Raw genomic sequence first — 15,591 nt, forward strand, 5'->3', positions numbered from 1 at the left:
CACCCTTCAAAATCTACCCTCCTTCAGCCCTCTCCTGAAGCTCCTGTTTGCTAAAACCCCCTCGGCACCACCGGGACGTGCCGCCCCTGTGCTGGGCACCCCGACACAGCCCCGCATCCCCTGGGGCTCCCGGCATCGGGTCCCTGGTGGAGCATGGGGAAATCTCACCCCAGAGAGGGTCCCCGTGCCCACGGCACCATGCACCCGCTGGGAAAATAAGATAATCCTGAATAATAAGGCAAAACATGCAGGTGTGGGATCCCAAGGGCACCCACAATCACCTAAAGCTGGGGGGCTTTGGGTATCTCCACAGGGAGCGCTGCGTCCCGCACCGTGGCCTCTGCCTGGGTGCAGGCTGATGGGCAATTGGCGTTTTCTCCCCCAAATCTCCTTCTGCCACAGAGTGAAAAGCAAAAAATGTGTGAAATTTCCCAGCCAACCACGTCCGAGTGGTTATTAATCTTATTAATAAAACACTTGGGGTTTAATGTCCTGTTTAAATATGATCGGGCTGCTCTGTGCCAACTTTTCCTTTCCATTTTTTCCAGGCTGTTACATACATATTTTGAAAATTGAAATGAATAGTCACTTGCAGGACAGGGAGAAAAGATGCCAGCGGTCCCATCCCGCACCGTCCTACCTCCGAGCATCCTGCCAGGGTGGGATGTTTCGTCCGCACACAACTCAGCCTCTTCCCAGGAGACGTTAAACTCCTGATGCATCCCCTCCAGCCAAAAACCACCCCCAGCTCAGTGCTGTGATGGGGACAAGGATGTCCCCGGCCACCCCAGGGGACAGGGGACAGGGATGCACCCCACATTGCTGGATGAGGCCGTGCCTGCAGCGCTGCCTGGCCGGGCGCCGCAGCGATCAATACGCAATAACCTGCATCTGCCGGCCGGCGCTGGAGGAGCTATCAGACGTGGCCGGCGCTGATGGGAATGTCACAGTTTTGTGCCTCTTTCCTCTCTGCTGCCTGTTTCTGGTGTTTTTCCTCCCCTTTCCATAAGGATCTCCCCGTGGCATCGGTACCCAGCGATGGCTGCAGCACCCATGGGTGCCCAGCCCTGCTCGCTGGAGGGAGGCGATGCTGGCAGGATCCTGCTCCCAGGGAGGGCATGCAGTGCCTGCGGGATCACAGAGCCCTTTTCCAGCCCTATTTCCCACCATGGACCATTGGCACAAGGCTGGGAGGATGCTCACTGCTGTGTCAGCACTTGGTGAAGCGGGATATCAGTGCCATGGGCTCAGCGCTGGCTCTGGGTCCTAAATAGGGACCTGAGCCATGGAATGACCCACGGATAGGATGTGGGTTCACTGGTGGCTGTCCCCTAATTTCCCATTAAGACCCCACAGGCTGTTTTTTACCAGCAGCTTTCCCATCCCATGGTTACGGAGTGCTTGAATTTCAGGGCGATGAGTTTTGAAGCGTCTGATCCCCAAATCCTTCTCAAGTAACGAGCCCCCCCGGTTCTCCCCATGCAGCAACCATCTGCTTGTCCAAGAAATCCAGGCAGAGGAGCCCGTGTCTCCCTCCCAGGGGGAAAATGTTGGGGTGCAGCAGTGCCAGAGGGGCACGGGCTAGGGGGGAGCATCTCCCTCTTTCCCATAGGGACATCGTCCCCCCTGCCCCCTCACCGCCCCTACACCAGCCGGCCCCACCACCAGGAAGCTTCACCCTCCCGAAATGTCTCACCTGGGCAGGGCGAGGCCCCTCTCTGGCACACCAGTGTCTGCTGGAAAATAGGATTTCCAGCCCAAATTAAACCAAGTAGGCCCGGACTGAGGTGTTACTTCCCCACACAGTGATTATCTCCTGGCCCGGAGCTCACCCGGAGGCAGAGTTCAGAGCTTGCAAATAAACAAAGCAGCCAGGAGCGCGGCCAAGATGTTTATTGATCCGGGAGCCTCGGGCTTCCGCTTCACTCCGCAGCCAGCAAAAGCCCCGGGCATGTGTCACCGCTTCCGCTTGTCACCGCAGGGACGGCCCGGCCAAAGCCACCACGACGGGTGCACGCGGCCAAGTCCAGAGCAGCCAAATGGAGCAGGGCAGAGCTGCTGTCTCCTCCAGCAGTGCTTTTATGCCTTCTCCCACGGCACCGAAAGGGGTGCTGAAGGTTCCCCAGCCCAGCACGCAGCCCCTCGAAGTCAAGCCCCAGCGCACTCTAACGCTTCCCCAGCTTCCATCCTCTGATCCCAGCTGCATTGATTTTTTATCATGCTAATTTTTTCTAAAGGAAAGCCACGCGGGGCTAAATCAAATCGCTTATCGGCATCTAAGTACTATTATGTTAACGCCGTTACTTTTATCAGCCAAACTCGTGAGCTCATTGAGAAAAAAGACCAAGTTTTGTTGGACAAGGCTCATTTTCCAAGACATCAATTACGCCACTGTCTTTTCGGCTTTGCTGATCACATCATGCATCAGCCTCTCCTTCCTGTGCTTTTGCAGGTCTTCACATCAAGCCAGGCTGCCCACGGCTTTCTGGCTCACCCCAGTCATTTTTTCTCCACCCCAGCCCTCCAAGACATTTTTTCCAGCCCTCTGAATGGTTCCCATCGCTCCCAGCTTTGTTGCGGACCAGCATTAATGATTTAGAGAGATCTTCCAGCGGTCCCTTTAATACTCTTGGGTGCACATTAGCTAGCCCTGCAAATTTAGACATACTGCGCTTTAATAGCGGTTTTAATTGAGAGCTGTAACACCATTCCTTCCCAAACGCACGCCAATAAACCTTTATAGCAGACTGTCAAGCACAGCTCTTTGTATGAATAATGCAGGCACACGTGTGCACAACAGAGGATGCTCATGCACGCAGACGTCTCGCCATGCTGGGATGCTTCTCCGTGGCCACCTGCACCCATGCTCCCTACCGTGGCTCCCGGGGTGGCCGCACAGGTTGGTGACAAGGTGGGTTGGGGTTTCTGCACCTGCCTGGGCACACGCAGACCTCTGATACATGCACATGTCATCGCCGGATCCCCTCGGTGCTGCCCACCCTGGAACATCCCCAGCCCTCCCCACCAGCTCCCATTGCCCCGCAGCATCCCTGGCCCTCGCAGCATCCCCTGGGCACGCACCCACCATGCCTGGCCCGTGGCGAAGAGGCGCGGGGAGCCGTGGGGTCCTCCATCCGTGATGCCGCTGTCAGCCCCGAACCCAATTTCCATGGCAACCATGCAAATGTGAAAGCTTTCCATAATCATTAGGGAGCAGAGCTGAGCAGTATAAACAGTGACTGCAGTAGATTACATGCCTATTATGAACAGTCGCGGCTTCTGAGCACTGGTAATTATACCTAATTGTGCATTTAATTGTGTAATTGAAAACCCACATCCAGAGTTCAGCCCGGGCTCCGTTCCCCCCATCCCTGGTGGTGGGGGCAGCTCCGGTCCCGCCGCTCTCGCGCTGGCCCCAAGCATGGGCTCGGGCATGGCGGCAACCACGCGAGGACAAAAGATGCCCGCGGCCATCAGAGGCTCTCACCAGCGATGGAGCCGGTGCCAGCAGTGGGTGTGCACCCGCGGGGTGCGCGGTGCAGTGGGGACAAGGGGGGACGACCCCACTGAGGGTTGGCTGCGGTGTCCCAAAGGGATGGCACAAGGCAGAGCCAGGGACTGCAGCGGATGGGACCATGCGCTGCCCTCACCCATCCTTCATTAAGCCGATGCCCTGGGGTCACTCGTTAGCTTCTCTCCCAGCTCCTTGTGCAGGCTCGGTCATTGTAGGTCGCATCCTGGAGGCTCGCATGTAAGAAAACCCCTCGGTGGGATGGGCAGGTGGGATGGGACAGACACGCGGCCCCACTCTGCCTGCACCTCTGACCCTGGGAGGCTGCAGGAGGAAGGAGGCCAGTGTTGGCATGGCATAGCACGGCATGGCACACTATGGCACTGCTTGGCATGGCACGGCACGGCATGGCACTGCATGGCATGGCACACCATGGCACGGCACGGCACAGCACCGTCTGGGCAAGCTCCGGCAGGCTCAGCCAGGCGGGAGGCACCAACAGAGCTTTGCTTTCCCAGCCAATTAAAGGAAAAGGAGAGGAACAAAGAACAGAACAAAACACTTCGGAGAGATGCCGAGGGGTGGTGGGAGTGGGGCGAACAACGAGGCGCCCCCCTGCCTCCGCACCCCACACCCAACCAGCCCCGGGAGGAAGGCGAGGCAGTGGGGCTGCCACCTCCAGCCGCCACCATTAGGCTTCAGAATCAACAAGAGGAGCAGCTCGCAGCTCCCGCGTGCTGGCAGCGGCGAAGGGCACGGCAGGTTTGTTTTTCATCTGGCCAGCTCAGCAGCTTTACTGCTCGCATAAAGAAAACATAAATTCCCCCGACAACATCGGGCGTCCCGGGGAACGGCTGGTTTAGTCAGCAGCCATGAAGCCGCCGAACCCCCAGCCCCCAGCCCAGCAGAGCCACTTCTGTGTTGCGAGCTGACCTGATGCTAGCAGCATTAAGTGGCCTCTTGTTCCTGGATAGTTGGCATAAAAACAGAGTTTTGATTTCGTTTCATCTCATAATCATAAATATCTCCAGCCAGCCCCTCTTGAGGCTGAGTCGTTGCGTGTCTGGCAAATGACTCACTGGTTTCTTAGCCTTTTCCTTGGAAAATCATAAATAGAGGCAAACTCTGGCTGGCATTTCTTCTCTCCCAGGAGTGGAAACACCCGGCACTTGCAGCCCTGGCTCACTGCGTGCTTCGAGGCAGCGGTGAAGGAGCATTTGCGATATCTGGATGATCACAAGGGCTGGGAACCATTGCCTGGGGTGCCACAGCTCATGGCCACGGGGCTGGGCAGAAGTTTGCAGGCAGCAAACCAGCCCCTGGCCTGGTTTGGGTGCCACCACACGGGGCAGTCCGCCTGGAGGAGCATCCTCTGCCGTGTGCGGCCTCCGGGCTCCTCTACTCCCAGAGACCAGGACTTGTGCCACCGCTGCAAGCCCCAACCCCACACAGAAGTGGCCCCGCCTTGCTGCCACCCCACCGGCACTGGGTGCTCAGGGGCATCTCCCCGCACCCAGCAGGGCTCAAGCTGCTGCCTTCTGGTAGCCCGGAGCCAGCGACGAGGCTGGCAGGGTGCTGTGGTGGCCATCACCGCCTCAGGGAGCTCCAGCTGGAGCACGCACATGGTCCACAGCCTGCCCAGAGCCCCGAGCAGTGGCAAACATCCTGCACTGGTGCTGGGATGAGGCAGGGTGGCTTCGTCCCACAGCAGGAAGGCGTTTCTGCCCAGGCTCCCTCCTGGAGAGCATCGTGCAGCCTGGGAGAGTTGGGAGTACCCAGGGGTAGAAGACCCACCAAAAAGGGACAATTTTGGAGCCCATCCTTGCCGCAGCAGCACTAGGACACACAAGACGAGGATGGGGTGGAAAGCCCGGCCTCAGGCTGCATCACAAAGTTTCCCGGTTGCGGGCAGGAGCTGCTCTCCCAGCCTAGGAGCTCACACTGATTTGTTTCATTTCCAAAAATAAACACATCAAAATCTCCTCTCTTTACAGAGCTGGAGTATTTCCCTGTAGAATAAATGCCAACAAGACTCTTGTTGAGTTGAGCAGCGAAGGAAAAAGTGACCGAAAGCCAGGAAACTCCCGCACACAAGGAAACACCCATCATTTTTATCCTGAATAAGCGGGAACAGAAGCGAGGCGCAAAGCAAGACTTCACCGACTAAACCACAGCAGAGGGGAAGTTTCAGGGCACGGAAGGCGATTCCCGCAGCATGATGTTCTGCTTCCCCAGCACCAATTTGCTTTGAAGCATCCCTTAGCCCCAGGAAAAGCCGCTCGCCACCTTTTGCAAGGTCAGAACAACTCCGCGGCCATGGCCTTCTGAAAGATAAAAAAATGAATGGGAGCGACGCCGGGAAGAAACTGCCTGTCAGCAGGATGCCACCATCATCTCCAAAGCTCTCTGCAAGAGCAGACACTGAGCCCGTTTCCATCACACACATCACCGCCTCTATCCACAGCGCTCCGCCGCCTGGTCACCCCCCAGTCCATGGGGACATCGCAGGCTGGCCAGGCGACGTTTTGGCAATTCCCTCCCTGTTTCCCTTGCCACTACGAGCCCCCGACAGTCGCTGAATGGTGGCAATGTAATTCCACGGGTGCCACTTGGCTACCAGGTTCAACAAACCACCCGCCTGGAAAAGCGCCTGGATAATTAATTGCAACCTCCGTGGTTGCTGGTTTTATCAGAAACCCCCCGAACGCCCCACATGCTCCCTTCGGCTGGCCCTCTGACACCAGCCTGATGAAGATGGATTCGCGGGTGGTGGAAAGCACGACACACAATTATTGCAAATATCCACGATCCCATTAAAACGAACCCTGTCTGTCCTCTCTTCCCCCAACGTGTGAGTGTCCCCAGCCCGCGAGCAGACCGGCCCCACTCAAAAGCAGGAGTTTGCAAAGTGCCGTCTGTGTCTCCAAGTTTTGCTGTTGCCACATCTCAGGCAAGGGACCCGCACCCCAAGAACCATCCCTGGAGCTGCTGAGTGCAGGATGGGAAGCCACCCTCAGCAGCTAACTCGGAGAAAAGAGACTGCAGCTGGAAACAAAGCTCACACCTGCTCAAGACACATCCCCAGGCACTGACAGCACTGGGAACTGTTTCAAATCTGTCTCCTCTTCTGCAACTCCAGCAAGCACTGGATTGAAGCAGGGGAGGAGGGTCACATTTCTTTTCTCTTTGCCTTTTTTTTTTTTTGGGTCGCACTGAAGCATCCCCAAGCTGGTCCCACAGCAAGGTCACCGCCGAGACGGAGCGGGTAGCGGTGACAGCAAGCATTTCGCACAAAGCACAACCCGGCATGCTGATGAGCGCACGGCCCCTCGGCTTACCAGCTGCAGGCAGCAGAATCCAACCAGCGTACATCTCCCATTGCATCTCCCCATGGTTTCCCAGCCGGAGCCTCGGATTTCCCCCACCGTGGCTGCGCGTCGCCTTCCTCCAGCTTCTCACCAGCCTCCCCTTCGCCAGCAGAACCGCCACCCGCGGATCATCAGGGGGGCACCAGCAACATGTCCCGCTCTCCAGCCTCCGGCCAGCCTCGGTACTTTCTTCACAGCAGTCCTGCCGCCTCCCGCACCCTGCCAGGTTAGCACAGAGGCGGGCTGGGCTCAGAAAGGAGCATCGCCCCCCTTCCCCGCCTTCCTCTCCGGAGCCCCGCTCCCCCCTTCCCCGCTACAACCCCATCCCCCGGCGCAGGGGCCCCGGGGCCGCGCACACCTCGCCATCCATCCCCGGGGCGCGCAGCTTTGCGCGGAGCCCGCCCGGCCCCTCTATTGTCTCTCCCGCACAGCCGCGCTCCGCGCCCCGGGGGCGGGCGGGGAAGAGGCGGCGGGTGGGGTCGGGGGGCGCGGCGGGCAGGGCTGGACGCGGCCGCCGGAACAAGGCCACCCGCGCTCCCAGCGGGGCCCGGCGGGCGGCGCGGCCGGGCGGGGGGCGGTGCGGCCGGGCACGCTGCGCCCGCGCCGAGCCCTTCGCGGCTTCCGGGCGGCCGGGGGCGGCGGGAGCGCGGCCGCCTCCCCGCAGCCGGCGGCGGGCGCGGCTCCCGTTCGCGCCAGGCTTTCGTTAGCGGGCAGTAGTTTTGCTTTTTAATTGCGGATTTTTGTTTTATTTTTTCCTCCGGAGGAAGGCTGAGCGGGGAGACCTGCAGGGTTAGATCCTGGTATGTAAGTGGAAAGGGCTGGAGAATCGCTGATCCCCCCCACTCTGCCCCAGCCTGTGTCCCTTGTGGTCCGCAGGTGGGTGGTGCCTGGACACTGAGCACAAGGACCCCACAGCCACCTCCTCTGGGGGCACCCTGGGGTGGCCGTGTCGGGGCAGCACCTGGGCTTGCAGGGTTGACAGATGCTCAGCCCTGGGAGCAAAGCCCCGGTGAAATCCCCAACAGAGCCCTGGTCACACATGGCTTCCCAGGGCTGGGAGCGACCTCTGCCTGGACAGACACCAGCCATCTGGCTTTGTGCCTCTGCTCCCACAGGGCTCAAATCTGGAAGATTTGGGCAGGAAGGTGGGTGCAGAGAGAGCTGGCAGGGTATGGCCCCTAACAGCCATCCACCCTGCTTGTCTTTGTTCTTTCTCCACAGCACACCTTCTGGGGGAGCGGAGACTGCAAATCTGCCGAGGAAAAACTGGGATGGTGCTTTTCCAGTGCGTGAGAAACCTCCCCCAGAAATGCCACCCAGCAGAAGAACCTAGGAACACTTCACTGCTTTTCAGTTCCATGCTTTCTTAAACCTCAGCCCCGATTTTTTTAGCAAAGCATGTACTAAACCATTCCTGAGCACAAAGGCACCAGAGCAGCTCTGCGCTGGATCCAATGGGCCACAGCCTTGCAGGTGTATTTGTGTGTGTAGGTCTGGCCATGGTCTATCCCAACCCATCCAAAGTTTGGAAGGACCCAGCCAGACCACACATCCCTGTGCACTGCTGGGACCAGCCTGCAGTAGCTTCCACTCCTGGAGCTTTTCTGTCATCCTCCGTGGTGGGAATTTCTCTCTGTCCCGGTGCAGTGTGCTGGCACTTGCTCCCAGGAGTGTTCTGTGAGGTACTTGTGTGGCCAAAGGATAGGGTTTGTAGAAAACACTTGGCTTCTGTGAATGCAAAATACATACTACAAAAATTTGGTGGGCTCACAAAGCAATGCCCTTAAACAGTGGCCCGGGAGGGATGGCTGAAAGCAGTCTGAGCTGATGGGTGTTTGAAAAACAGGAACTGCTCCTCCTGGATTTAAGCAAAGGAGGAACCTGGGCAGAGGGACCTGTTTCACCCCGTGGATCAAAAAGGATGAGGCCCCAACCACCTCATAGCATCTCACTGGCAATTACCAGCCCAATGTGCTCAGCTCAGCCCTCCCCGTCAGTGCAAGGGTGCGAAGGCTCAAGTAAATAACAGAGAAAGGCAAAACGCACTGATGTAAAATAATGAAAGCGATAAAACCAACACAATGGTGCTGAGATCCTGCCTGGCTCTCAACCAGGTGGAGTTTTGCGAAGAATCAATTTTAGATTAAAAAGGTCAATATACCATGTCAAGCTGCTTCCCTAGAAGGCAAGGAGATAACTTAATTTGTGAGCAGGTGGGAAAGGGCTGAACATTTTGTCACTTGCTCTGCTCACAACCCGCCACCTTGCCTCTGGACCTGCGGCCCTTCGCTTCTTCTTTTTTTTTTTTTTTAATGGAAAGAAAAAAAACCAGATGACACGCAAATTATGGAGGAAATATTAGGAGGAAATTAAATCAGGGTCACATTATTCATTCATGGAGATGGGAGGAAGCTGTGAAGATAAGTGCTTTGATGTACACAAGACACATTGTTCATGGAAAGCCATTCTTTTACAATATCGCTGGCTTTTTCAAATGGAAATGCAGCACGTGGGAGATGACAGCCTGCGCTCGGCTGCCCGCTCATTAGGGGTGCAGCAGCCCCATGTTAACGCACCCCTTGGTCTGCAGGCTCTTGGCTCTGCGGCAGGAAGTGCCCAGCCAGCCCTGAACCGGCTGCTGGGTTTGCAGAGGGGCCTGGAAATGCATTCTTTGGGTTGCAAGGAGGGAAGAAAGAGGTATCAGGAGGACCTTGAGCAAACTTTGGCAGGGCTGGGTGCTGGATTTGGGCTCCTGTTTACACCTGGAGGACACCAGGGTGCTTTAGCATCCCTCTGCCTGCTGGAGCCGGGCTTGCACTGATGCAGCAGATGCTGCCTGTGGCTCCAGCCTGCAGCTCGTGCTGCTGCTTTTCTCCCTGCCCTTCTTGCCCTCAAAGCTGGCTGTGAGGGTCCCAGCCCCACGTGGGGGAGCAGCAGCTCCCAGCAGGGCTGGGGGCATCTCTGCGTGGAGCCTGAGCTGGGGTGGGGCTCGGCTTCCCCGGCACCTTCTCATGCTGGGAGGTGGTGGCAATGCCAGAGCCACATCCTGAACCTTGCCGCTCGAGGAGCCCGGGCACGGCATGGCCCCGCGGGTGTCACAGCCCTTTGGGGGATGTGGTGCAGTACTGGGGATCCAGCACGGGGGCTCCCTACAGACCTCATGGGGTGCTCAGCTGCGGGATGCAATTGGGAACATGACTGAGAGGTGTGGAAATGGAAACCAGCAGCAGCAGAACCACTACCCCAGGTGCTGTTTGTCTTTTCTTTATATTCTCCATTTATTACACATCCAAAAACTGCCTAAAGGACAGCTTATAATGCCAGCACAGGGAAGAAAACATGAGCAGCTCTGCCCTGCCAGCACAGTCATTTCGAGGGTCCCCAGGACCCCAAGACATCCGCAGGGTCGTTGTCTCCTTCGGTGCATCCCCGTTGCTGCAGGAGCCAGCTGTGGGGCAGAATCCAGCCTGGCCAAGTTCTCCTTCCCCAGGCTATGAGGAGCCAGGTGGGATGAAATCCCACATGAAATCATGAAATCTTCGCCTTCAACCAAAGTGGGATGTTTTCAGTAAAAACCACCTGTATCCTCCGCAGCCCTTCTGCTAGAGAGAGATGTATCTGCTAGGGATCTAAACGGAGCACACAAAAATGTTAGACTTTTAACTGGTATTTTTACTAAAAATTTCTATTCTTAGTTCAAGAAAACCAACAGAGGACTTGTTGGTTTTCTTTTTCCCAAAAAAAACCTGGAACAGAAAGAAACCGCAACACTGGCAGCTTTTGCTTTCCTTTCCCAGCCGGTGCTGCAGCCAGGGCTGCTCGGTGGCTGCAGGAAACGCTGTGGGGAGCTGCAGGACCAGGACTTGAGGCACTTGTGTCCAGCTCAAGAGTCGTTCAATATTTCCAAGCAGAGCCGAAAAATAGCCCTCGAGAAGAGAGCCAACAGCACTCGCGTTTGAGCAGACCAGCAAATATTTAGGGGGAAAAAGCACCAAATCTGTGCCCAGGGTTTGGGATCGTCCCCAGGAGAGGGGCTGTGGCAGCTCCGAGGACCCGGCTGCTGAGCCAAAGCCGAGCGGTGCCCGTGAGCATCTTTTAGCAACTTGGGCAGGAATTTACGGCGCCAAGCGGTCTCTCGGAACAAGCCAAAATGATCGTTTTGGCGTGTTTATTGGCAAACAAATCTTCCAAGAGGACCCATCTATCTGGGTTACGGTGACAGGGAGAGGATATTTATTTCCATCCGTTATGCAAATCAGCGCAGGGTGACCACGTGCAAATCTCCCTGCCGCTGCCGTGCAGGCAGAGGTCACACGCAATTAAACAGGGTGGGTGACTGGGGCTCCCGCATGCATCCCCCTGCCTGGCTGCTCCCGGCAGAGCTGGCCCGCAGGTCGGGGTTGGAGCCAGCATGGGCAGTGATGGAGCGCCCCAAAACCACAATTTAGTGCCTTTAGCAGGGACTGTGTTTGTCCTTGCCACTTTGCTCAGGCTAAATCCCTCCCACGGCTGGTGGGCAGGTCAGATTTAGTGGAGCAGCCATGATACATACACTCAAGGGCTGAAGGTCTCCTGGATCCATGCTAATGAGCCCCTAATTAACCAGAGGATGGAGCGGCAGAGCAGCCCTGCAGGTGTGATGCAGGCGGTGGCTTTGTGAAGCTCAGCACCCTGCCAGGGGGTGGCCGGCTCTCAGCTGGGTGCTGGGACAGAGCCTGGGATGATGGATATTCCAGCCATGGGATCGGAGATGTTCCAGCCATGGGATTGTGGATGCTGCAGCCCCAGGATCAGGGATGTCCCAGCCCCAGGATCAGGGATGTTCCAACCCTGAGGTCAGGGATGTCCCAGTCCTGGGATGGATCAGGGATGCTCCAACACCGGGGGCCAGGATGCTGCTGTGATGGAGAGCCCAGATCTGGGCATCGAGCTCAGGACACTGCACACCAGCCTGGACCCAGCACCTCCAGCACAGGTACCAGCAGAGCAGCTGGCCTTGACCCCAAACCACTTCCTCCTCGTTTCACCCAGCCCCAAATCCCGACTTGGACCCCCAGGGGACACCTGGCATTGATCAAGCAGCACGTCCCCCACCCTGCCTGCGCGGGGCGAAGGGAAGGGACACGATGGAGCAAACCCAAGGGCAGCTCAGTGCACGGGGCACTGCGGCTTCCCCAGCCTCCTCCAGGAGTAAGCACACATCTATTTAACCACTGTTTCCCCAGTTTTAACATAATTACCCGTCAGCCTGCCAGTCAACATCAGCTCCTGCAGATCACCATTAACGGATCATTGTTCAGCCGGCTGTTATTGAATCGATATAGAAATTAAAATGCATTCTTCCCATTCTTTCTCAGTTGTCATCTTATCTCAGTGTCTAGCTAAAAGCACGGCAGATTACAGAATCCATCATCATTTAGCCTTTGTAGCTTGCAATATTCATAATTAACAAAAAAATTCTATTCAGTTTCTCATGTAATTTAATTAGTTTTCCATTAAATAGAGACTAAATATCATCTAATCCCCCAACAGAGCAAATAATTGTTTTCCATTCTTTTAGAAATTATCACTTGTGTATTGTAACTATCAAAATTCATTATGAGCCTCTGAGCAGCAATGGGAAAAGGTGTGAAAAGCGCTGGTGGAAGGACAGGGCAGCAATTAGTGAGGCAGGTGGGGATGGAGAAGGGGCGTTAGGCTCAGGGCTGCCCGTGGCTCTTTGCCACTGCTGCTCCGGGACCAGGTCGTGCCCAGCACGGGGCTCAGCAGCACCTGGTGCAGGATCCGGCCCCGTGCCCCAATCTGGGACACACTGTGGTGCTCCAGATGCCTCATCTGCCTCCATCCAGGAGTGCCTGCTCAGGAGGATATGGGATGGGGACAGGGATGGGGACAGGGATGGGGACAGCCACGCCGTGCGAAGGCAGGCAGCAGGGCTCGCAGCCGTTTATCTGGATCATGGGACAGATTTAATTTATAGAGGAAATCTCTCAAGCAAATACGTCCCTTGGAGGAATAAACCTGTTTAAGAAAACAATTTTCTCCGTGCCCGGATTACGCCTTTAATGGCTTTCTGCTGTAGTGACCTGGAGCTCATGCTGCTCCGGTGTGGAAAAACCATCTGTGCATGTATGCATGTGCATGGGTGTGTGCATATGTTTGCATGCATGCGTGCATGCCTGTGCATGCCTGTACACGTGGGGCTCAGCCAGCTGCAAGCCCTTTGCACGGGAGGGATTTGCCACGGTTGTGTCCCAGCCAGCCCTGCAGTGGGTCCTGTCCCCGGGGGCCTTCAGGGTCCAGCACCAAGCCTGGGGGCCGGACCCCCACGGAGGTGGCGCGGGGCTGTGGCCATGCTCGCTGGTGCAAGGCTTTGGCTCTGCAGAGCGTGAAAGCCGCTCGGCTCCAAGTGCCCCTCTGGGGGCTGTTAGCAGCGAGAACCCCCATTAACTCGCCACCCTTCCAGCCCCCTCAGCAAATTAGATTAAATCCACAAATTGTTAGGACGGGGCCATAGCCACGGCTCGCTGGGCGCGTGTCCCATTACCAGCAGGTGGGTGCCGCTCCTAAAGCAACTCTCGGCTCTCTCCAGGGGCCAGGACATGAGCAAACGCTCCGATTCATCTCCCACCTCCCTGACGCAGGGAACTGGGCCTTAATTGCGGATGGTAATTGGCAGCAGTAATTCAGATCTGCGGCCGCCTGCATCTCCCTCTTCACCCTCCATTGGCATCGGATGTTTAGTTGACCAGCGAGGTCCCCAGCGCTGCGCAGATTTATCCTGCAGCACTCGGATGGGCCCAGGGACCCCCCAGGGGTTGCAGGAGAGGGGCACTCACTTGTGCAGCGAGTCTGCTCATGCTCGGGTGGCACCGCTGGGCTCTCCCGGTCTGTTTATAGGAAGGAGATGCCATAAGAACAAACCGGCCCCACTGCAGAGCTTGCTGTGCCCTGGCTGCCCCCTTGGGGCAGGGGGATTAGTGTTAATCCAGATCATTTCCCTGATCTGGGTCACGGCTGCATGGATGCAGAGTGGATCCGTCCACCGTCAGCTGCTCTCCTCTTCCCTTTCCTTTCCTCAGGCAAAGCTGGAGCCAGCGGTGAGCCTCGGCAGCGTCGCTCATCCTGGAGGCCGAGGTGGGTGGAAGCAGCCGGCCGCATCCAGGCACGACATCGGCACGAGGCGGGGGTGCGGGAGGAGGCAGCAGGGCTCCCCCTCCCAGCCCAGCGTCACCGTGAGGCCCCACCAACACAACAAAATCAGGGACTTGGGGCAGGGGGAAAGAGATGCCCCCTCCTTGGCTTCCCCGCAGGTTCCTGGGTTGCTAATTAGGGAAAAAAAACAAAAAACAAACAAACAACAACAACAACAAACTTTTTTTCTTCTTTTAAACAAACACGAGTCAGGAAAAAAAGCAGTTATTATCTTGTCACCACCAGCTAAGCCCCGAGAGCCTCTCTTCCCTCCGACACTTGGGCATACGTTCAAATAAACCAACAAACCCTCTGAGGATTGTAATAAGGTCTGTTAAGCACTAACTGCGAGTGCCTGCACGTCCTGGCTGGGCGGCCCCAGCGAGGGGACGGAGGCGCGGTGTCGCTGCCCGGGTGGCTCTGGGAAGGGCTGGCCTGAGCCCCCGCGCTCCCAGCTCGATCCCCAGCTCTCATTTACATGCGTTTCAGGGCATGTTATTTAATACCCTGCAGAGTTAAAAATAAATCTTCCCCTGCCTCCAGCTCTCTCCGCCTGGCTCTTCAGCTGGAGGGTGATTTGTTCGTGTTCACATGCATTCATTCACCACGATCGGGCGACAGGTCCTCCCTCGGCTGCACCGTCCCCTCCCCAGCCCTGGCCTCTGCCGGTTCCCACCACGGGGACAGACCGCGGTCGAGGCAGCAGCAGCTTTGCAAGGATCTCGGGGTGCAGCAGTGCCGGGTCCAGCCCCAGCGGCCAGGAAGGTTTGAGCAGGCTGACTCGTCCCTGCTGGGAGTCGGGGGAACGTTTGGAGGTGGAAGCTGAAAACGGACCAGGATCAGATCAATTCGGTGTCATGGGAGGCGACGTGAAGCAAACCTGGAGCTCTGCTGAGTCCGGACTTGATGCTTGAATCCTTCAATCCAGCTATAGGGAGGGTCAGTGAACGGCACGGTCACAGACGATGGTTTCCTGCGTTCCCGAGGGCCGTGGGCAGCCTGCAGCCTGGCTGCAGTGAGCTGAAGGACACAATGCCAGGACAGGAACCGCTCCACGTGATGGGGACAGGGCAGCGTCGCACACCAAACACCCCACACGCTGGGGAATGTGCTCTCCTTGCCTTCTGGGAGGTGCAGCCACATTTCCAATCCTTAAAAGCTGCTCCATCTGTTCTGGCCCCGAGTGTGCCAACCTCCAGCTTTTCTCTTCTCCCCACGGTGGGGAGAGTAGGGGTGAGAAACGCTCAGAATGTGTTTGTGCTTCTACTGTGCAAAACGCACCAATTTTCCACCTCTTACATATCTGGTGGCTGCAGCAAAGGCCTCCTGATCAGACGCACACCGAGACTGCATGGGACAGTCCTACAGCTGGTGCGGGAGCATCGCACGTTTGCTCTTCATCATCCCACCCGACCTGCAGCCTTCCGCTGGGACAAGGCAGAAAGCCAGCGAGATGTGAGTAACACCTGAGCCACAGCAGCACAAGGAGGAAAAAAAAAGGGGGGAAAAAGGATGGAA

At 57.0% G+C, this 15,591-nt stretch overlaps 1 protein-coding gene across 1 annotated transcript in view; it reads right to left on the reverse strand.

Moving 5' to 3' along the window:
* Positions 1 to 7,146, reverse strand: part of NKAIN1 (sodium/potassium transporting ATPase interacting 1) — a 29,041-nt gene extending 21,895 nt beyond the window's left edge. Inside the window, exon 1 of the mRNA XM_040535180.1 lies at positions 6,850 to 7,146. Within this exon, the coding sequence (XP_040391114.1) occupies positions 6,850 to 6,903 (54 nt within the window). The 5' untranslated portion in view covers positions 6,904 to 7,146. The remainder of the gene's footprint in view (positions 1 to 6,849) is intronic.
* Positions 7,147 to 15,591: the final 8,445 nt, after the last annotated feature.

This window comes from Cygnus olor, chromosome 23 (genome assembly GCF_009769625.2).
Source record: "Cygnus olor isolate bCygOlo1 chromosome 23, bCygOlo1.pri.v2, whole genome shotgun sequence".
NCBI classification, from domain to species: Eukaryota; Metazoa; Chordata; class Aves; order Anseriformes; family Anatidae; genus Cygnus; species Cygnus olor.